The following is a 23,282-nucleotide window of genomic DNA, read 5'->3' as shown; positions in this document are numbered from 1 at the left end:
TCTCCGTTGATACCTGGCCTGGCCTGGCTGGGCAGTAGATTCTCACGTGGTTCGATCTGTCAGCCTTCTGTTGATTGGTACTTTGTGCTTAAGTAAGTAAGCAAGCAAAGGGAAGCTGGTGGACCGGTGAACTTCACAACAAACACTCATCATTATATACCAGGACTTTCTCATTATACCTCTATTCCTATATTCTTAAATTACCTAGCTGTTATTATTATTGTTATATGATATATCATGCCTTCTTCTCTATAAATCATCTCGTAAATATCACCCCATTTTGATTGACCATCAAAGGTTTTTCCCTGTTGTTTTTCTTCCCTTTGATCAGTGAGGTGTGAAATGGTATTTCGCCATGTAAAAAGTCATAACCTCAACCAATCCTCTCTTAGTAAGATAAATCCATCTCCACCAACATCAGACCACTTTCTTCTGCCCAACAAGGATTTCACCACACAAACGACACAACAGGAACGTCACTTACCTTCCTCATATACGCCGGTCCCTCAACCCTTACTGAATATAGACCATCATGCGGTTAAATTGAGTGAAGCGTGGTTGATCTCACACCTTAATCGAGTGATTTATATCAAGAATCTCTATCATTTTCGTCTTGGCGACTAGATGCGATGGATGCATTTGCTAGGATGAAAGTTTGACTCTTTCAAACTTGGGCATCGTTGATCAATCAAGTGAAGTCTAGATTAATATCAGCTCACAATATCCATATTTCATTTTGTTGATCGGGTTCCTGTCCTAAGTGAGGCTTTCCCATACACTTAACTTTATATCTTTCCTTTCCTTTCCTTTCCTTCCCTTCCTTAACCTTCCGAGGTCTTTTCTTGCATGCATGTGTCAATTCAAGACGTTTTCAGCAAAAGCGTGTATAACATTCATTCGGTCGACTTCTACTCTGTCTCAACTTTACTTTACTTTACTTTACTTTACTTTACTTCACTTCACTTCACTTCTAATACAACACTGCAAGGCTTAAATGCTAAATGATATTTCTCTCTTAAGCGCTCAAGATTGACCGCATACCATTTAATAGTAATAGGCTCTTCCTTCCATGCAATACCTTCACATTCAGCCTTTTCAAAAGATTTCTATTACTTGTTCTTCTTCAACATGTTCACCTCTTATATCAAAAACAATCCATCAATGGATCCTCAAGTTCTACGAATGATTTACAGACCACAATCTACCATGATTTCCCCATCTCAAGAGCCACTCAACGATTTCCATCTTTTCCCGAAACTCTTACCTGAACTTCGAATTCTCGTCTGGCGATATGCCTGCACCACTCGTACCGTTGAAGTTCGATATGATCCTACCATCGATCGATGTCGTTCGATGACTCCACCTCCTGCAATCCTCCAAGCTAATCACGAATCACGAACCGAAGCTTTACGTGTATATACACTTTCTTTCGGAACGAAGACTTCCGAACCAAGAATCTATTTCAATCCTTACATCGATATTCTTTACCTTCCTCGGCATCGTGCAATGGGATATGATGAAACCCTTCGCGACTTTCGTACCTTTTTAAATACACCAGAGCTTCTCGATGATGTCAAAGCTATTGGAATCGATCATGTGGATGTAGAAATCAAGAGACCTTGGGAATCATACAATAAAGCAACATTGATGCGATCTTTTCCGAATCTCGACTTGGTTAAACTTATCATTAGAGAGGAGAGAAGGCCGTGCGGCAGATTGGACGAGGACTTCGAATTTGTAGAACCGAGGATGGAACCCGAGGATATATTAAGAATATGGGTGGATTTCAAACAAAGTTTCGTAAGGGAAGAAAGAACTTTAAAGGAAATCGCCATGGGTCTTGAGAAGGAATATATGGGGTGGGCCTTACCGACTGTGAGGGTACAGACGAAGGTTAAAAAGGGAATTGTATAAAAGGGTCAAGGCATGGAGTAATTGGGTATTAGCTGGTGTATTTCTACGGTATACCCAAAGCGTTGGCGCATACTTAGAATGGGAATAGAATGGATTTTTGGGCGCAAGCAGTGTTTCTTTAATGATCCATGTTACTTATCTTTTATTTTCCTTTTCCCTTTATATTCTTGGCGCAAATATGGAACGCACATGAATGGGAAGTATAATTGCATTTTCGATGATGAAGCGGGAGAAAGACTATCGGTAGCAATTACCTGTCAGAAGCAGTCGTATGTCAACAGGGCGAATAATACTCAAGGCCTCTAAATACAATTCAATATATACATATCAAAAGAACCAAAGCAGTATCCAGAACTCAAAAGTATCCGCAAGAGATATATATACACAGGTACATAAAGAAAAACTCGCTAGTCTCTCTCAGTCTATTCCTAGGTATGTATAGAGGGGAAAAAAGAGTCGGCCTCGCATGATGTGATGTGATGTTATGTGATGAAGATTATCTGACTACATCTAACGTTCTCTCTTTCTTATATGTATTTTGTATTGTATTATACATGATACCTGTCTGCACTGATAGTAAAAGTGACAGTGGTAGTGATAGTGATAAGTAAACCTTATATCTCTACCGCTCGATATCGTATAAAGCTCAATAATTATATATATATACCTATCATACCCAACATACCTAGCTAGTATTCAAGCTATCACATCTAGATATACTATTCTATTCTATTCTATTCTATTCTCTTCTATTCTATTCTATTCTATTCTATTCTATTCTATTCTATTCTATTCTATTCTATTCTATTCTATTCTATTCTATTCTATTCTATTCTATTCTATTCTATTCTATTCTATTCTATTCTATTCTCTTCTCTTTTATTGTTCTTGTCTTGTTCTTGTTCTTGTTTGTTGGATTTAAAATTTAAAATTTAAAATTTTGAGCGCGGCTGGGGAGGTTGCGGGGGGTGTTTTGGGGCGGGGGGAGGAGGGAGGGGGGAGGAGGGAGGAGGGAGGGGGTTGGATAGATGGGAGGTTGGAAATTGGGGATTGGGGATTGGATAGGTATGGGTGGGTGGGTTGGTAGATACGGATGATGTGATGATGTGAGGTTGATGTAGACAGATGTGAGGGTGATAGATGTGAGGTTGATGTAGACAGATGTGAGGTTGGTAAGTGTTGGTAAGTGAAGAAGCGATGAAGTGTGGTGCCGGGGAGGGCAGGAGGGGAATTTGTATGGTAGATGAAGCTTTTGAGCTTGTGATTTATGAAGAGAATAGATGAAGAGAATCGATGAATGAAGAGGGTAGAACGAGAATAACAAATAGTGAGAGAAAGCGAGAGGGAGGTATATGAAAAAGAATGTGTGAAAGAGGATGGGTGAGAGAGAGAAAGAGAATTGAGGATTCGGCGAGGGTTGCTTGGTTTAGACTATATGGGAGGGCAAAAAGTATGATTTTACCATTAGATAGAGATATGAAGCGGAGGGAATGGCGGTTGATGGGTTTAGAGGGGTTGATGGATTTAGGGAATAATAAGATGAAAAATAAAATGAAAGGGGAGTAGGAGTGATATAAATATGAGTTAGGATAGAGAGAATAGTAGACGAGAAGCTCGCTTGAGGAGTATGTACTCTGCGACTATCCTGATAGATATACATCAGATATCTCGCTTGAAGATTCGTGTAATTTTTCGTATAAAAATCGGGTTTGATATATTCACTTTCTCTTATTCACTTTCTCTTATTCACTTTCTCTTATTCACTTTCTCTTATTCACCTCCTCACATTTACTTCCTTATATTTGTTTTCTTACATTCACCTTCTTACATTCACCTTCTTACATTCACCTTCTTACATTCACCTTCTCACATTCACCTTCTCACATTCACTTTTTGATATTCACTTTTTATATTCACTTTTTATATTCACCTCCTCCTCTTATTCACCTCCTCCTCTTATTCACCTCCTCCCATCCACTTCCTCCCATCCACCTCCTCCCATCCACCTCCTCCCTCCCATTCACCTCCCCACACTCTCGCCTAAAAAACACCAAGATAACATTATATTACTTCTCACCACACAAGAGCTTTCATACCTCACATCTCACACTTTACAAAAATCAAATATCCCAATCACCTCATCCCTATCTCAACCATCCCAATCACCTCATCCCCATCTCAACCATCCCTATCTCAACCATCCCCATCTCAACCATCCTCATCTCAACCATCCCCATCTTAACCATCCCCATCTCAACCATCCCCATCTCAACCATCCCCATCTCAACCATCCCCATCTCAACCATCCCAATCCCACCACCCAATCCAACCACCCAACCACCCACTGAATACCTAATTAATCAAACCCACGAAAAACATCACAAGCAATTCCCAAACATAACTGTTAATTCATCACTCGTGCCATATAAAAAAACCACTTGATGCGAACGAACATCCCACCGAGAAAATGAAAGAAGCGGGTAGTAAAGGAGCGAACAATCAATGAGAGAACAATCAATGGGAGAAGAGGATATGAGGAGAGAAGAAATGAATCGAATAGTAAAACCTCACAAGATATGTAATATCACACACAGTATGGTCCCCAAAATAGAAGCGTTGGCGGATTCGGATAATTGAAGCCCATTGCATTCTTTCAGATATATAGCCTGTATAGGTAGGTGTAGGAGGACCGGGAGACTATTCCCAAAAGATCAAACAGGAGGGTCAATGTGAACAACTTTCCGGGGATGTAGGCAAGAACCTGTAAATAATTTTAAGCCAAGATAAATGCTTTCACGTATCAATCAAAGTTAAAGGCAATTTAACGAATAGAGTGAGGTCAATATTCCATATAAATTTATTACCACAGCACTAAAGGCTAATACCTTTCATCTGTTCTAATTTCCTAACTCAACACACCGCTCACCATCTCACTTCCTCAAACTCAAAGCCCACTTAACAGCTGGAACTTCTTCATCTTCTCTCAAGATAGGTGGCTCAGGTCCCACGGGAGCAATACTGAATGGATTAATCTATAATTCAGTTAGTATAAAGCTCGCCTCTCTAAAAGAAATAAAGGCACATACTTGAGTGTGACTCTTCGTATAATGGTTTTTAATGTGGGTAAACTCAGTGGTCTCTCCAAATGCTGGAACATTCCAATACAGATTCCTTAACCACTGATGGATATATGGGTATCCTGATCGAATATCTCGGATGTTTGTCTTTTAAACTCATTAGCAATTGTCGCGCTTGACCAAGTGTCGAGCTGAGTGAATGTATACCTTAAAGTGTTGAACATAAACGACGTCGAAACGAATAATTGTAGTGAACAATCTCACATCCGCTTCGGTAATATTCTTTCCATAATAATACGGTCCCTCATTCTCACTCAAATGTTTCTCAACCCGATCCAAGGATGCGAAGAGTTGAATCACAGCCTTCTCATATGCTTCCTGCTTAATGGCGAAGCCAGATTTGTAGACTCCATTGTTGATATCATTGTATGTCCATTCATTTGTAGCTTCAATTTCCTTTTGGAGATTGGCAGGAAAGAGATCGACATTCTTGTATTCCGGAGCAATGATGTCATCGAACTATCTCAATATCAGTGCCTGTTACCCAAAGTTCCTCAGAAAGCAAAACAAAAAGTCCAAACCTACCTCAGTGTAAAACATCCTAATGATTTCACTACTCTCATTACTAACAATCTTTCCCTGCTTCACATCATAAAGAGTGGGGACTGTGAATCTCCCACTATATTCCGGATCGACTTGGAAATAGATATCTCTCAAATGGGTATATCCTTTGTGGGCTTCAACTGGAGAAGCTGTAACATTCTCACCAGTGACATCATCTTCAGAAGTTGCAAATCGCCATCCTTTTTCTGCCATATGCCAATGTACACTAGTATATGGAATGATATCCTCAAGACCTTTAAGTTTGCGCACGATCAATGCGCGGTGAGCCCATGGACAGGCATAAGATACCTAATTGGGTTTATGGTTAGCCGGGAAATGCTCGACCTCAAACGAATGGGTGGAAGTGGGAAGGAGGGAAGGAGTATTTACATAGAGATGATATCTTCCTTTCTCGGGTGGAAATTCTCCTCCTTTCTTAATGAAATTTCGAAATTGAGATTGCCCTCTCTTAAATTCTCCCGTCTTATCGTTAAGTGGCACCCAATTAGTGATCTTTTGTTCGGCCTATGTATTTCTCGTGTCAGTAAATGTCTATCTCACGAGAGCTTGAAGCCAACGAACCATATTTATAGATTTACTAGAACTGAAACCTCTTATTGGTAAATTTGAAAGGGTTGGAAGCTGTACAGATAACTGACGAAGTCTAGAGAGCATTAGTTGAGTTGAATTGAGTTGAATTGAAAGCAGAGAGGTGATGTTGTTCCCCTTTATATGTTGTGATACAAAGGAAGAATGGGAAGCTTGAAGATGGATGGCGGGGTAGAGATTTGTCATTGATTGGAGCTATATTGGTGCATCCTTGCTAATCTGCCGAGTCTGCTTACATTTCTTCTGCAAAGCACTTACTAAGTTATTAAGTTTACACAACACAACAGACACAGGCCTCTTCCAAAGAGCGAAAAGAGCGAACTTCGTGGATTTGGGGGATTTTGGTAATTGCTGACCATTTTGTAGGTAATTCCTGACCAAGCAAGAATCGATCAAAGAGTATCAAGAATTTTTCAATGAAGAGTAGAGCTTTTCGCCCCCTCGACATGGATTTATCATTTATCAGAGAACTCAAAATCCCATACGATAGTAATAATCATAATCCCCACGTACGTATCCAGATGCTGTTTGACATTATTCAACACATTAATGACACCCATGTTTGTAAGGTATTTATAATTTGCTAAATTCATAATTCGCGTGCTACTCTAATTTTAGTCCCATAAAATGTATGCCCCTTCATCTTCATTGTGTCGTTAATTGCCCAACTTCATCATAATATAAGGAACTTCTACATCTTCTTCATCTTGATCTTCAACACAAATTTCGAAGATCACCGTCTTTTGATGACTTGGGATAGGCTTCTTGGAAATGAGCTCGACAAGTTCGCTGAGCTTCAAATTCAATCGATCCGCCAACTTTGCCTTGGGGAAAAAGCTGGCATACAAGAGACTAACACCCGAACTCAACATAGTGATATCGAGACCCTTGTTCTTTGAGAAGTCGTCGATGAGTTCTTGAAGAGTAATATCCTCAACCTCAAATCGATCCCAGAGTTTGTCAATAGAGACTTCTCCTGTGTGACCTTTGTATGTAGCCTTTGGACTAGCGATAGGTTCACTGAATCCAAAGAAAGGTAGGGCCAAGTTGACGAAGCCGTTCTTGTATTGCTCAATGTCATCTTTACCATCGATAATCTTGTAAAATTCCATGATTACCAATCCCGTGGCAAGAGCAGTAGTGGTTGCAATAGCAGGAATAATCTTGCCAGCAATAAACTTTGTCTTGTGTCTATCGGCAAGCTCAATCTTGTAATTCTCGGCACGCAAGTTACTAGCAGCGGTGATAAAGTCAATGTGGTGGTTTGTATCATCATCCTTCTCAAACTCTACTGGTGAAAGTTTCAAACCAGCCAATGATTTAGGCGATGGAAGCTTAGCCATGAGATTTTGAAGCTCCGTGCTGTCATCGAATGAGCTGTTTCCAGCATTTGGATCCTAAGGTTGTCAGACATACTTCATAGTGTAATGAGAAAAACGAAACTTACAGGTTCACTGTCATCAGCTTGAATCTTGACGGAAGAGCTGGGAGAGAAATCGGGGATGATCATGTTATCAAGAACTTTTTGAATTGTGCTTGAGTTGAGGCCAGTGGTGTTGATTCCATAGTTGAAGGCATGAAGGCTAGCACCAGCGACAACGAAATCCCAATGATATTGATTCTTGGGGTCAAACTTCAATGGATCTGGAGCACGTTTTGGTCCAGACCAAAATGGTGTACCGCTTGATGTAGTCGAATCCTTAGGGAAGTTGTACAGTAATTGTTGAATGTTATTATTGTATTGCTTCTCGAATTGTAGACGAGCCCACTTGATACAGTCCTCAACAGACAATGGCTTATCCTCAACTAAGAAATCTAGAATCGTTTCTAGGGTTGCTTTTTCTTGGCCACCCTGTTTCAAGGTTTTTTCGAGGTAGTCTGGCTGAGTGAGGTATAAATTGACTGTTTCTGCTGGCTTGACAAAGTATGATTCGAACAATTCTCGAGACCAAGCAATGGTATGTTCAATCTTGTTAGGGAAACTTCGAAGTGTACACATTGGGAAAGATTGCTCGGGAGGATCTTGAGAGCTGGAATATGACTCGGTCAGATGAGGGAGAACAACCTGTGTGTTACACTTAGTACCAAGGGTTCCACTCTCCAACAAAGGCTTTCGGAAAAAGACACAACGACGATCAACGTAAGTTCGCGCATCAACATTGTCGAGAGCGTTAGTAACGCCATCAAGTTGGTACCAGAATTGCTCGTTGAAAATATGTTCGGTATCTTGACCAACTCGATCACGCATGGTAACAATATGACCTTTAAGATCAGGATTCATTGCTTGTACTGCCTCAGCAGCACAATCACTCTTCAACTTGCCAACATCTTTAGGTCTGAAGAGGAATTGACGGTTGAGATTGCTCTTTTCGATCGAATCCATATCAGTGACAAAGATCTTACCCTTTGGGCCTGTGGCTAAACCAATCATGGCCCAATTCTTCAACATTTCGCAACCAATAGCACCGGCACCAACCAAGAACTGGGTGATGTTGGAAAGCTTTTCTTGGTATTCTTGACCAAATACAACAATTTGACCATCGTATCGAGAATTGAGGGGTTTGCATGTTTCCTCGGTCCGTTTGAAACTGGTAGGAAGGGACTCCAAAGAGTCGAAGTACATCCATTGATTGATTGGGTGGAATTTCCCAGAAACAGCCTTCAACACTTCTTGAGCGGCGAGACCACCGAAGAAAGCTGCCATTGGGTTCAAATCACCTTGAGCTTGGTAACTTAACTCGGCGATCAACTTCTCATCCACTTCAATATCCAGCTTTTGATTTTTGATAAAGGTCTTAGCAGACTCGACAATGACTAGGGAGTCTTCCTTATTCATCGGTTTTGGAAGACGACCTTGAGATTCTTGGAAACCATGAAGAGCCTGGAAACCGACATGGAGCTGCTGAGGACGATCGAATTTTGCGTAGTCGGAAATAAGATGTTCTGGGTCCTTCAAAGCAGCGGACAATGGCTTGAAGTCAATGAACTTTGGCATTTTGACCTGTTGGTACATTCCACCCTTCTTGTATTGACCAAGTCCAGTAACATCTCCGATAGAGAAAGTGTATGGCCCCTTTACTGTTACCTTTCGAGGCTCTGCGCCGTTCAAAGCTTCTAGCCCTTCCAACTCGGTGAAAGTAACGTAATCCCCATCCTCAAGGCCGTGTCGTGTTTCATCCAAGGCTGATACTAAACCTTCCTCGTTGATTCCAGCAACAATGCCACTGACTGGAGCTTCGCCTGTGGGATCAAGAACAGTGAACTTATCACCAAAGTCGCAAAAGATTGATCCAAAGAGACCAAATGTATCCGCAACTACCAGGTAGATTCCCTTGCTATGTAAATAATCACCAATTATGATTTGGTCCTTGAGGGGAGTATTGGTCAGGACAACGACTTGGTATCGATCGAATTGAGTGAGTTCCTCTGTTAAGCTGCGGGAGCTAAAGTTAGCAAAATTCTAGCCTCGCGCCAAAATGAATTACTAACCTGGATGACTTGTGGACGGAAACCGGTGTATATGCGTTTAGCTCAGCAACGCGTGGTGCGGTCACTTCCGCTCTTGGCTTTCCCACATCTTCAGGATGTAGAAAGAATTGAGATGAAAGGTCGGAGATGGCGGCGGGCGCAGGATCATAGAGGGTAAGACTTTTGACACCTGCCAAAGCAATGTTCTTCGCAATCTCGACACCGAGTCCCTTGAGTCCCACAATCAGCACATTCGAAGCACCCATACGCTTCATGGCCTCATGTCCTAAAACGTAAAGTTGTCTGCTGTAAAGCGATTCATCGATCTCGTTATTGCCAACCACCGACTCATCTACCTGCATCTTAGTCTCCATGTCTTTATCTTTCGTGTGTATGGCCTAGTGAGAAAGTAACGATATTAGTTTGTGCAATACTAGAAAGAAGATGATTTGAGAGAGCTCGAAGCTCGAGCTTCAAGATAGCTGATGATTTGGAGGGGTAGCTTTCACTTACCGTCATCATCTTTTTATCTGGCCTCTGAGAATCCGCGTTGGAGAGTTTACGTTTTCCCAGGTTACCAGCACCGTTTAAATCTACTGTTGACGGAATGTTGGCGTTTGATAAAGGATTCCAGAAAAAGGGTGTTATTCTTCTGGTTCACTAGAGTGTACCAACTTAAGGCTCGGATCGTGAGTAGTTGGATATTGTGGGGTTATCGCCTTGCGAGGTGCAGTATTACCTAGGTAGAGGAAACTGAGCTAATAACGTTCTCGAAAAGAGGTTGGATGTTCGTTCGATGATTGGGATTCACTGCGTTTTGTGGTTTGTGGTTTGTGGTTTGTGGTTTGTGGTTTCTTTGGATTCAAAAAAAGAATGGAATGATGAAATGTCAAATGATTTTGATCAATGTTACTGTATTGATAAGAATTGGAATTGGAAGCAGCGGGTTGCTTACAGTATCAAAATGCCCTTCGCCTCGCACAATCCACCACCACCTCCCCAGCCACTGAGGCTCTAGCACTGACCTGACAAATGGAAACATCTAGAGTAAAAATGACATAACTACACTGGACCTGGCATCCCTCGTACCTAGTAGGAATCTATGAAGTAGGACATGATTTGATAGAAAATTAATTTTATGGGAATAATCACGTCAACACATGAGGACGTCCTCGAGTATCAATATTTTAAGAACACTCGCGGTATATGGAATTGCTATTTGATTGTTACAAACAACGCACTTTTCAAGATTCTGTACTGTTTGGGAGCTCTGAGAGGTAAAAGAATGGTAGGCGATGGAAATCATCTCATCTCAAGGACATTTATTTCAGTAGATGAGTCGGACTGGCTTGCATGAATCATGTCATTTTCGACTCATAAGGCTGGTTGAAAGAGTCCTGTATTCTCTATCAACGCTCATGTCGACCCTGTCTGACATGCGTGATGCCTGATGAGTGAACTGACGGCAACATATACTCATACTACCTACTCTAGTTAGGTAGGCCAATACACAGCCCCTCGTCATTCTGACCCAATCTATACGAGCTGTACATGAGGGGTGGTATCCGCACCCTGGTTGTAAGGGTACGTTGCAGATTTATTAAGTTCACCATTCATGTATCTCGTCTGTTCACTCCTCATGTAATATTCATAGGTTTGATAACCATCACAAAGTCCCAAGTGCATGGTGATTTCATAGAAACAACGTGGTATTCATTCTCAACTTAATGGGCGGCTCACATATGCCACCACCCAATATGCATTCATTTACTCGTTCCTTCGTTCGTTCTTCGTGAGCCTGAGCCTTCTCGCCTTAATGGCGGTCTATGATCGAAAACTTTTGAATATCGCGTGTTTAGCCGATCTTTTTGAGCTCAACGTCACTGTAAATATGGTTAGTCAAGTACTTTGTAGATCTGGTATCAAATAGATTTTGAGACTTACAAGATAAGAGTTGAGTTGGCTGGGATGACAGGGGGGAAACCACTACAGAAACAAAGATCAGCAATGCCGTTCCTCCATAATGTGTTGCCGTCTTTTTCCGAGGATAAAAGTTGTCCAGTCGACCTCTGGAAAGAGGAATGATCGAAGAGACGGGGGATGTGAATAGTCTTACCGGGCACCATAGGCATAATCACTGTGAAGATATATTAGCAAGGCCATCTAACAATGCCATTGGTAGGTAATAACTTACGGGGTAATGTCCAAAGTAGCCTTCTCACCGACCTTCATTTGAGTAACACCCTCATCCCAACCTAATACCAAGTCAATAAGCATTCAGCGTCACTTTTATTGGGTAGCGGGGTAAAATACCCTTGATGACTTGGCCGACACCGATTTGAACAACGAAAGCACCACGGCCGACAGAGGAATCGAATTGTGCGAGTCAGTTTGTTAGTATACAAATGAGGACACGAATTGAGCTTCTCGAGGAGGAACTTACTGGTTGCCCTTTTGGGCCTCGAGAGTGTCTCCCTTGGAAGTGTCCTTCAACCATCCGGTATATTCAATGGTGACGGTCTGTCCATTTGTAGGAGTTTCACCAGAACCCTCCTTGATGATATGCTTTGTGACACCCATGATGACGTTTGTGCGAGAAAAGTTTCTATATTGAAATTTGGCTTGAGTTGGAATTCTTGCAGTTGATGATCTCAAACGCGAGAATATATATGACATGTGGGAAGAAGATCGTAGAAAGAAAACGAGAAGTGTCGAAAGGTGAAAGGGGGTGAATGGCTTTATGTAAATTTTTAGATCAACGGTTGCTGCGGGGGAAGATTTCACAGGTTTCCGGTGGTGGCTCGAGGTGGGTAATCTTCGAACGAATGGTGGGGCTCAAAGAAAGAAAAGCTCACGGCCGGAAAGTCACAGTTCACGACCGCCTTGTAAGCAATTGAAGCCATCTCGTAATGTGCCTGCTAGATATTCCCTAGGTCGACACGGCAGGAAGACTCTTGTCTGGTTTTGGTTTTGGTTTTGGTTTTGGTTTTCCGCCTTTGGTATCTGTCCCAATCTCATCGACTCACTCGCAGACTCCCAGACTCCCAGACTCCTCACCCCCTCCCCCTCCCCCCCTTCCCCATTCCTCCTACATACAACACCTAGACAGTTTTTGTGATGGTCCAACATATATTAATGGAACTTGGAACGTATCAAGAACCACGTCTTCACGCCGACAAGGGTTTGCTGTATGTAAGTGGATGTTCATCCAAGACAAATATCAAGCCATACATCATATATGCACACTACATCTTACACTTTACACCTTACCTTCAGACCGATCTTTGATATGATGTTCACTCCTAGGTTCGATACCAATATAGCTAGACAACAACCTTATAAACTCCTTCTATCCGCTTTTCCGGTATCAAGCCTACGACATCTATGATCTATCACATCTATCACATCCATCGAGGTCTAGTTCTCCAAAAAGGTAATTCATTATGTTTATCGCATCTACCGCCGAATATCCCACCTCAGCTTAGCTACTTCTGATATATGTAGGGGAGAGGGACTAACCTTAGAATGGAGTTTTTGCTTTTCTCCCCACGCATGGACATGGGATATGTTCTCTCCGTGTTACCAATAACTCATCCCGAGTCTTCGAGTCTTCCTATGAGAAGTCAGACATCAGACCAGACTTTACATGGGAAAACATGGGGGGGCGGGGCCACGACAGATTTCGAGCTCTTTCCAGAAGATCCAAAAAGGCATCCCGCGGCCTATGCAAGGGAAAACATGTAAGAGAAACGGAAGGTTTCATCTAATCGGATCTCCGGATGATGCTGATGAAGGTTGCTCGTACCAAATATCAAAAGCAACAATCCAGCAATAACTAATCATCATAATCATCAATTTGCTATAAGGTTTTTGCCAATTGTTGGGAGATCATTCATCATTCATCATTCGTCTTGCCTTCATGATGTTTTCAAAGGGTCTCGGCATGTCGGTATCATCTTAGCGGTGCCTCTAGATGCAGCTCATCCTATTTTCGAACGACTTTGATGTCACGTCAACCAGTCAATGTTGAGATAGAAAGCCTCTTATTCACAGTGACCCCACGAATTATAACGTCTAGCTTATGGCGGCTCGATTCTTCCAAAACCTAAACTTGAAGTTGTACTTGGCATGTTTTGACAAACATTTGTATGATCTGCAACAACTTTTGAACTCTGGAGACGAGAAGCCATCAATCCTACTTTCTTCTTTAGCAAGGCTATGCTATCATATTTTGCCAAAAGGAAATCTACTTTCTCCTTCATAGTGCGCTTCTGACTGGATATCATTTACTAATCGGAACTTTGATGCGTGGGAATCTGTTTCCCACATAGATTGATCCTATACAATCTGACATCCCGCATGTTGTCAGTGTAACGATATGTCAGGTTTGAAAAAATGATCGATCTCAAGGACAGGTTATCCTCACAAGTACAAGCATATACTTGAAGCGAAATAAGAAGAAGGTCTGAAACCTTTGATGAACTCCAGTAAATGATATACCTACGGGCAAGATGATCCGGCTGATCTATCGGGTACAACAAGACCTCCGTCGGCAACCAAGTCGGGCCGGATAGGAAAAAATACCAACATCGACACCACCACCTGATGTCTTTCTACTGAATGTCATTTATTATTACCTTTGTATCAGATTTATCGAAATGACGCCAGTCTTGCAGATTAGTGCCTGTTCTTGACGAGGGGTATCAGCTTGGTATATTCAATTACTCGCAAAGCTCTCCCTCTTATTCCCGTCGTCACACTCACATGAGTTCCAGATCATGTGATTATTTTGATCTGAAGATTCCATTTTGAGAAAGTCTTGCGTCGGGTCCACCAAAGTGCATTATACCATACATAGCATACGGTGCATGGAAAGATCTTTTTAAGCGGGCTACCCGTGAATAATGATGATTGAAATTTCTTTGTGTTAAAAGTTTGTTTTCGAATTGCATGGCATCCTCCTTATCTTGCGCAGAAAAGTTGTTCTAATGAACCAAGGTAGAAGTCTGGAATCATCTGCGATCTAAGATGTTGACACCTTGGCTGCGCTACCACACTCATGTCGAGCGGAGATATATTTGCATCATTTTGTTTTTTCGGTACCAACAATATGAGTAATCAGGTTCCCGCTAAGTAACCTCTCAATTATCCGTTTTTATCCAACCAATGTCTCTCCAAGAAGATCTCTGGCTAATAAGCATTTGAAGACCCAAACACGTCGGATTGCATGTCAAGGTTACATCAAACCAAGTAATTCCAAGTCTCTTCTTCACCTTTTACGGGTTACGGGTTCTAGATTTCGACTTGAATTTAGGCACTCACTCCATCGTCAACTTCATATCCACATAAATGGATCCCCTATACGTAAATGCACGCATTCCTTGTCTCTTCCAACCACATCCCCGATCCTGCAAATATTGCTGCTGCATTGAAGCACGTCAAGATGCATCGTTGTTCCCCGGTGGAGCACACATGTCATTTTAGTCCAGACAAAGTTTCCTGGAGTCTGCATTGTGGTTTTGATAATGAAACTTATATGAGGTTTTATTTTGGAATCCAATAGCATGTTGGGAGATTATCGTAGGTAGCTAGCTATTCATCTCGTTCCCTAGTCCGGACGATATGAATGGGAACTCGAACCTCATTCCCATCTTCACACTCGTTTCCTTCCTTCATATGCATTCTCCAATCTGCAAACCTTCTCTGCTGCATCGATTCTTCATCTTCACTTCTACCACTTCTCAGACATACATGACTGTAATATACACATAGTACCTTCTCTCACTATAAACCCTAACCCAACTGTAATCATCTGGTAACGCAGTGCAGTCGAATATAATATTATAATACTACACCATTTCACTCATCTCTCACCACGTGTGAAATATCGAGTCCAGCTTGATACTTGATATCTCATTTCATATCACGTCATCTCATCCCATCTCATCCCATCTCATCCCATCTCATCCCATCTCATCCCATCTCATCCCATCTCATCCCATCTCATCCCATCTCATCCCCTCCATAACATCCTACACTATCTCATCTCATCTAATCTCATACAATACCATATCATACCATACCTTTCAGAAAAAATAACTGCATATCCATATAATACCTAGATAGGTACGCACAAGAACCAACCCATAATACCCCAATCTAGATCTCTATAGCGTATGTGAGATTCATCTTCATTTTCATTTTTATTTTCATCTATACATATGATATGTAAATGTAAATAGACAACAAAAACTTGGGAATAGGATAGATATACTTAATTGGATTGATGTGGGTTGTTTGGTAGGTGGGGTGTATATGTGTGTATATGTGTATGTGTGTGTGTGTGTGGTATATATGATCTAGAAGCTTCTTATAATGGTATGTTGAGGAATGGATGGGTGGATGGGTGGATGGGTGGATGGGTGGATGGGTGGATGGGTGGATGGGTGGATGGGTGGATGGGTGGATGGGTGGATGGGTGGGGAGGAGTGAGGAGTGAGCAGTGAGCAGTGAGCAGTGAAGAGTGAGGAGTGATGAGTGAGTAGAGAGAGATATCGTTGTTATGTATAGGATATGAAAGAGGTAGGTGGATTACTAGAAGATAGAGTAGAATAACAGAATAGTAACACATTTTTCGTATAGAAAAACACATTCTGAGAAGGGGAAGCGCAGTAGTGTGTCCATAAAATTCTTGTATATTCTCAGGGGAGTTGAGTGGTTTGTGAGATTTTATTATTGTTTTTGGAATGTTTGATTGTTGGGAGTGGTGAGTGGTGAGTGGTGAGGAGATATTGGCATGGGCAGCGTTAGTTTCGTGGTTTTGATATTCGGGATGGAAGTAGCATAAGTATGTGTGTGTGTGTGTGTGGGAATGAGGATATGATGATGGGAAGTTGGGATTGGGGTTGGGATTGAATAACTTGAATTGGGGGGGGGGGGGGGTTGATGGGAGTGAATGGGGAGGGAGGGAGGGAGAGTGAGAGGGAGGGTTTAGATGATGTGGGTTTTATTTTTATGGGAGGGTAGAGATATTGATTTTCTATTCTCTTTGAATGTTCAAACCCATCGAAAATAGATAGATGATGAAGGGATGTAAGTCGTGATATAAACATGAATATAAACATGAATATAAACATGAATATAAACATGAATACAATAACAAAAACAAACACAAACACACGCCGAAATCGAAATCGAAATTCAAATTCCATGATAGCAATTTCGTATAAAGTAACTAGACACGATTCACGAAGGGGGTGTGCATTTTATATATGTACTGAGCAAGTATAAGTTCAGGTTCAGGTTCAGGTTCAGGTTCATACAGTAAGGTGAGGTGAGGTGAATATTGACTCTATTGGTATTCATCGGGTTGGAGTTAGGGTTTGGGGGGAAAAGTAACGAGAATGAGTGGACATTTGTTTTTGGGTTGAAGTCGCGTTTATGTTTGAGGTTTGAGTTGAGTTTCTGCTTCTGCTTGAGTTGAGTTGAGGACAAGGTACTAACTAGGACAAGATAGAAGAGTTTCTACGAGAGTTTAATTTCTATGAGAGTATATACTAGTACTGTCTTGTTAGCCGTCTATATGTATTGAATACATACCTATTACATGATGCCAGCTGGATGAGACGAGAACAGAAAAGGGGATCGATGAACCACGAGCGCCTTTTTATAAAAGCGAAAACGAAAGAGAGATAGGTAAACAAGACGAGGATTGAGGATTAAGTTACTATGTACTGTAATCTAGGTGATCTGGATAAGTATATATACTATATAAGATCTTACATCTGTATGTAATGAACATGATGATACTGAGCAGAATCGAATTGATATCCCAATCATACATGTGAAGTTTGAAAAGATAGGAGGGCGAGCAAACAAGTAAGCAAGCAAGCGCGTGGAAAACTCGAGAGAGTAGCGAGACTTGGAACTGGAACTGGAACTGGAATTGGAGTGGGAGTTGGAGTTGGAGATTTAGAAGTGCGATATTGTGAGTAGATTAAAGTGCCTACCTACCTACCTTGTGGGTGGTGGATTATGAGCATATGATGAGATTTTGTATCAATTTTCGGGGGAGAATTTATGTGGAGGGATGGCATGTTTTAGTCTTAGGGTTGGTTGTTATGCTTTTAGGGATATAGGATTGGGATGGAGGTACAGAGGTATGTGTATACAATTTGCAGTTTATTCATGTACATGATACATACCATGAAGTAAAGAAGCATGATGGTATACAGCAGCCACGTGGTCATGGAAAAAGTATACTATTTTCAAATCTTCACAGCTTGATATACATACCAAAGCTGGAATGGATAAACAGAAATGAGTTTTGCATTTCCGCTCACATTCGAAGGATATCCACTACGTATCTCATACTTTGAGTTTCATAGTGAGTATTTATATATATAGCTTCTATATTATACCACATCATAACATGTCATCCATATCTATCATGCATATTACGCAATACCAAGACGAGACAAGAAAAGAGAAGCAAAAGAAGCACAAAAAGAAAAAGATGAGACGAACCAACGAAACGGATATGAAAACTTTTCATTAAGAAGACACGATATACTCGTAGAATTGAGAAAATCGGTTTGAGATAGATGGAGATAGATTGGATGAACTCACTAGGTATATCTCATCATATTATCGTATATAAACTTGTGTCGTCTGAAAAATTTCTTTCTTTCATTTCCTGAAACAAGTGGTAGGTACCTAGGAGGATGTGGGAAGTGGGTGGAGAAGGGGAGGAGGATATGGATATAAGCCAAGAGAAAGAGAATTCTGGTACGCTGCCGAATTTGTATAGTATCATAGTATGGGTGTATTACGTGAGAGTAAATGAATAGATGAGTAGATGAATAATGAATATTTTGGTAACTCGGCTTGCGCAATGAATGATGTACTGTGGAATAGAATTGGTTGGTCAGGGAAATAGTAGACAGGTAGACAGGTAGGTATGATATTGAGAATAAGAATAAGAATAAGCACCATGTATCGATCAGGCGATCGAGGAGATCAGATCAGATCATCAATCTTTATATATACACATGTACATACAAACATATCAGAATAAAGCAAATCAAACCCCAATCTACAGTCCGAGTACAGTACTACTATATTCACAAGTTACCACACGAGATGATTTTTCTCTCTTTTTTTATATGATATAATATACATCACACACACCTCAGCAAACCCTAAAAACCCGGTCGTGAAAACTACACAGCTGGGAATCTAGGAATCTGGGAATCCGAGAGGAGAAACAAATGGATACGTGACAAGGAGCTCCCCTTCGTGTTTGGAAATTGGATGGGTGTGCTTGGACTTGGGAGTTTGGGAGTATGCACGGGAGGAGGGGAGGGGAGGAAAGGAAGGTGGTGGATTGTTTCGTTTCATTGTGGATTTTGATTGTGGATTTGGAGAGAGACGGGGAGAGACGGGGAGAGCTGAATTCGAAACAAAAAATATGGTAATGTGAAGAAAAGAAGAAAGGAATGTATTGGTATCGGATTTCTAGTTGTAGTGTTGTGCGTGTGGATGGAAGGATTGAAGAATGTTCCCTTTGTATCACAATATACATAGGTACATAGATAGGTATATACACAATGCACATGGCGTATCTTGGAGGGCTGGCTACGGATACCAGAGTATTGTGAAATTTGAAATACATACGGATGAATGGATGGAATGTGGAACTGGAGCAGTGATGTGCAAAAGATGAAACACTGTATATGACGCCATGTCCATGAACGGGGAAGAGGAGTGTGTGGTCTTGTGTGTAGTTTCGTGTAGGTACGTAGTAGATGTGTATCTTTGATCTGCATTCCTGTATGTGTAGCTAGGCTAGCTGGATTGAGTAGTCTTCACGAAGTTATGTATGTATGTATGTATCCAGATGATCAATGAGAGAAAGGAATGTCATATCATTTCTTTTAGTCTGTTGAGATGATTGATCGTTGAAGTTGTGATAGATACCTAGTAGATAGTAGATGGGACTCTCACTCACTCACTCACTTACTCATGAGAGAAAGATCGAGGCAAGTTCAGACAAACATCCGCTCTCTCGTCTGAATCGTATCTATGAGGGCGTATATCGGTAGACAGATAGAATAGATACCGAGAAAGATACCTTTCCAATAAATCACATCGCCGGTAATTAAAAAGATCGAGACCCAAATCAGATTAGAGAGATATTTACGCTTTGTAGGTTTCTGCGGCTCACAGACAAGAGAAAAACATCAATTTTCGAGCACAAGATTGAATCCTCTACTCGGTATGCACAAAAGACCTGATGGTAATTTTATTCTCAAGCTTGTAGTTGGGAGTTCGTAGCGCTGGTGTTCTTGGCATTTTTCCGACTTCTCTTCAATGGGTTTGGGGTCGATTATGGGTATGTGTTCTAGCTCGAGGACTGTTTAGTTTTGGGCTGGCTCACTCGCTCGGCCGCTTCCTGTCCCAAGTGTGAGTTAAGCAAGTTAAGCAAGTAAGTGTAAGTAAGTGTACACCGGAGAATTGAGTTAAATTGATGGTTTCCGCGTGTAAGTTTTAGGGAACTTGTCAGGTAGGGCAGGGTAGAGTAGGGGAGTAGGGGAGTAGGCTCGGTAGGGTAGGGTAAACTATGAGATATTTGATATTTGATATTTGTTCTAGTGAGAGGAATTAAAGTTTCTTGAGCTTGCCTAGGTAGGTCGTAAATCTGATGACAATTTCCGCATTGCGACGACTTCCCCTTCGGAATCTTCTATTGATATACATGCCTCGGACCTTTCTGGATTTTTGAATCTACTTATTGATATGAAGGGTACAGACTGGAAAGTAAAAAAAATGTTTATTTGCTCGGATTTGCTCAGATATCATAATTTCCGATTATCATTTTATTCTTCTGCACTACAGACATTTCCTACGATTGGATAGGCAAAGTAAGAGAATATTTATAGGAATATGTATCTATTTTCACATACAGACCCCGTATGTCATGTCGACTTTTGATCGGATTGCGTAGGTTCAATCACTGCGCGTTAATTATTGACATACAGTAAGACTAGTAGCTCAGATGCACGAATCAGAGCATACCCAGGCACGCATTACGGTATGGAGAATGGAGTAAGATGTGAAAAGGTACCTAGATCTAGCGGTTAGATACAGGAACGATTCCTGGGACAGAAACAAGAGCGAGATGGGGAGCATGATCAAACTAACCATAGCTGGATTGGAACGAGAGAGAGTGGATTGCGAGAGTGGAGAGTATTCGATGTTGAACACAGAGCTTAGGTGTAGGCCCTAGGGTGTGTGTGATGATGTGTATGTACTCCATTTTTGTGATATGTGTACCACTGTACTCCGTCGGTATGTGGAGAGAGCTTCTCATTAGACTCCATCTAAGAACCATCTCTCTTCTCTAATGATTAGAGAAGAGAGATGGTTCTTAGATGGTTCTTAGACCAAATGATCGACGCCATAATCTTTCCAGGGACCTGAGCGTTGAGTAGGGTCATAGACTTTGACTTAGCTTGTTGCACCAGGAGAATTATTAAGATGATATACAAACTACGTTATGATGGTCAGATGTTTAATCACGATTCACGATAGATTAAAGGTTAAAGAGTAGTAGAGCGACGTTTGGAAATTATGTCTATGTTTATGGTTTGGTTGTCAATATGTTGGTGGTGTAAACGAAAATATTGAAATGAAGGGGAAAAACTCGGTTGATCAACTCATTGAGTAAGGTGGCCACAGAATTGGCCTCAAAAGAATTGAATAGAATCAATAAATCTATTTTCCGAGAGAGAATGTGCATTGCCAATTTGTCAATGCATAAAGCAGGAGGTTTTCACCAATTGTTGGAATATTGGCGCGGTGATGTCGTTCATCACATTCATTTTTGGAAGTGGCGGAGCTGCATATCATTCTTTGGAGAGGAGAGGAAAGCAAAGAAAAGGAAAGAAAAATGATGAAAGTTATGAAAGAGATGAATATTTTTCACAGCCTTTTATATAAAATATAAGATTACAATTTTCATCTCAAACAGATTGGTTGTTTCTATTCCATCCCATCCCACCATTAATCCTCAAATTACCATGTTCATGAACCATTACAATCCCATGCGTAAGGAAACAAATTTACTAGGTTATTTGTCTAGCCTTGTAAGAAGCAATTGAATCACAAATTCTAATCGACATTGAAACAACTGCCGACTATTCTCCCTTCTTCTCTCTCGCATTTATGAATTGTTCAAATGAAACTTGACTGACTGTTGTTCAATGCTCAGGTGGAAAGAAGAAGAAAAAGCCTTGAAAGCCTCCCTTCCCATACAAGTTTAACCTGGCCCCTTGTTTTCATAGTACGATAATACACCTTAATTCATGTATTCGGATATTAAAGTATGATTAAAGGCTTATTTTAAAACACGCTAGAGACCAATTGTGAGATCCTATTGGTTAATTGGTGGCTAAAAGTGACAAGTTACTGGGTTAGTATTTAGACGAAAGTAACACGGGGTAAGGAAAAATGCTAAATAGGCGATGATTGTCTGGTGGCTTGGAGGCAAAGATAAATGGATCAGATAGAGAGAGAGAGAGGGATAGACAGAGGAGTGCGTAGGCAATGAGTAAGTCAAAGACAAGACGACTGACCAGATCGAAAATACATAATTTTTATGAACAAATTCAAGATGTATCGGTAGATGCATATAGAAACAATTCCATAATAACATACTTTGATTTTTTTATGGATTTAGTTTCATCTATGAGTATTTCGTACATCTTATTAATGGTATTTCCTTTTGCTTGCTTGCCATCTCACATTAGAGAAGTTGTATGATTGTAACCATAGTTACAATAGAATCTCATCCTCATTCATCTCAATACATCCTTTTGGTGTATTGTGTACTTCCATCGTACTCCCATCATATCATCCGTAAGTCTACCGTGGTTATACAATATCATGTTGAAATGTGCTCGTGCTTCAATCTATCTACTTATTAGTTCCTACTTTGTATTCACAATTACACCACCTCTCTCTTCCTCCCGTTTCTTCTATCAATCTCACGGCCCCCTGGCATACTATCTTTTTGGTTCCTGGTCTATACAACGGACGTTCCCCCTACCTAACCTTTATAATTCTAGTAAATTGACTCCCTGGCCCGTACGCCTACGTTCCACAACTTGAGAGTATCCACAGAAATCTCTCATCCTCACACTGAAAGCTTCACAAGGCCCCAAGGCAAAAGGTTCTCACGAAATCGAGGCCACTTCAATTCATCCATTCATTCATTCATTCATTCCATTGAACCTCCTCCTCGCCATCCTTCTCCACCGCCCACCTACCTCTTCACTCCGACCTCACCTCCACACTCTCTCTATACCCAACCCTCGACACCTCATCAGGAATACAATAACCAACAAGCGATTTCGAAAGCGAAGGTTGATCGAACGATATTATCTCGTCGGAGATTGTCAGCATCTTTAATCGTGAGAGCCTCCGGAGGCTTATGGATAATGGTCGCTCGTAGATGATTTGGTTTCGATTCGAAGTTGTGAAAGGAGGATATACCCACCCAAAAAACAATTGACGATTTATCGTCACGACACTCCTTTAAAGACTCGCGAT

General features: G+C 41.1%; 4 protein-coding genes across 4 annotated transcripts; 1 reads left to right on the top strand and 3 right to left on the bottom strand.

The window, feature by feature from the left end:
* Positions 1 to 1,128: 1,128 nt before the first annotated feature.
* Positions 1,129 to 1,914, top strand: EAE98_008411 (uncharacterized protein; the record flags this gene model as incomplete). Its single annotated transcript, XM_038956034.1, has 1 exon — positions 1,129 to 1,914. The coding sequence occupies one exon, from the start codon at positions 1,129 to 1,131 to the stop codon at positions 1,912 to 1,914; it is 786 nt and encodes a 261-aa protein (XP_038807493.1).
* A 2,930-nt stretch (positions 1,915 to 4,844) lies between these two features.
* Positions 4,845 to 6,763, bottom strand: EAE98_008410 (uncharacterized protein; the record flags this gene model as incomplete). Its single annotated transcript, XM_038956033.1, has 7 exons — positions 4,845 to 4,946; positions 5,001 to 5,138; positions 5,199 to 5,510; positions 5,577 to 5,903; positions 5,985 to 6,119; positions 6,177 to 6,258; positions 6,717 to 6,763. 7 exons carry the CDS (start codon positions 6,761 to 6,763, stop codon positions 4,845 to 4,847), a joined length of 1,143 nt encoding a protein of 380 aa, XP_038807492.1.
* Positions 6,764 to 6,859: 96 nt separating this feature from the next.
* On the bottom strand, positions 6,860 to 10,193 carry EAE98_008409 (uncharacterized protein; the record flags this gene model as incomplete). Its single annotated transcript, XM_038956032.1, has 4 exons — positions 6,860 to 7,600; positions 7,651 to 9,637; positions 9,693 to 10,069; positions 10,185 to 10,193. 4 exons carry the CDS (start codon positions 10,191 to 10,193, stop codon positions 6,860 to 6,862), a joined length of 3,114 nt encoding a protein of 1,037 aa, XP_038807491.1.
* Positions 10,194 to 11,526: 1,333 nt separating this feature from the next.
* EAE98_008408 (uncharacterized protein) lies at positions 11,527 to 12,251 on the bottom strand (the record flags this gene model as incomplete). Its single annotated transcript, XM_038956031.1, has 4 exons — positions 11,527 to 11,554; positions 11,616 to 11,657; positions 11,788 to 11,808; positions 12,115 to 12,251. The coding sequence occupies 4 exons, from the start codon at positions 12,249 to 12,251 to the stop codon at positions 11,527 to 11,529; spliced, it is 228 nt and encodes a 75-aa protein (XP_038807490.1).
* Between the last annotated feature and the right edge of the window lie 11,031 nt (positions 12,252 to 23,282).

Source organism: Botrytis deweyae (assembly GCF_014898535.1).
Source record: "Botrytis deweyae strain B1 chromosome Unknown BDEW_022, whole genome shotgun sequence".
NCBI lineage: Eukaryota > Fungi > Ascomycota > Leotiomycetes > Helotiales > Sclerotiniaceae > Botrytis > Botrytis deweyae.
This window is presented reverse-complemented; position numbering and strand designations above follow the sequence as displayed.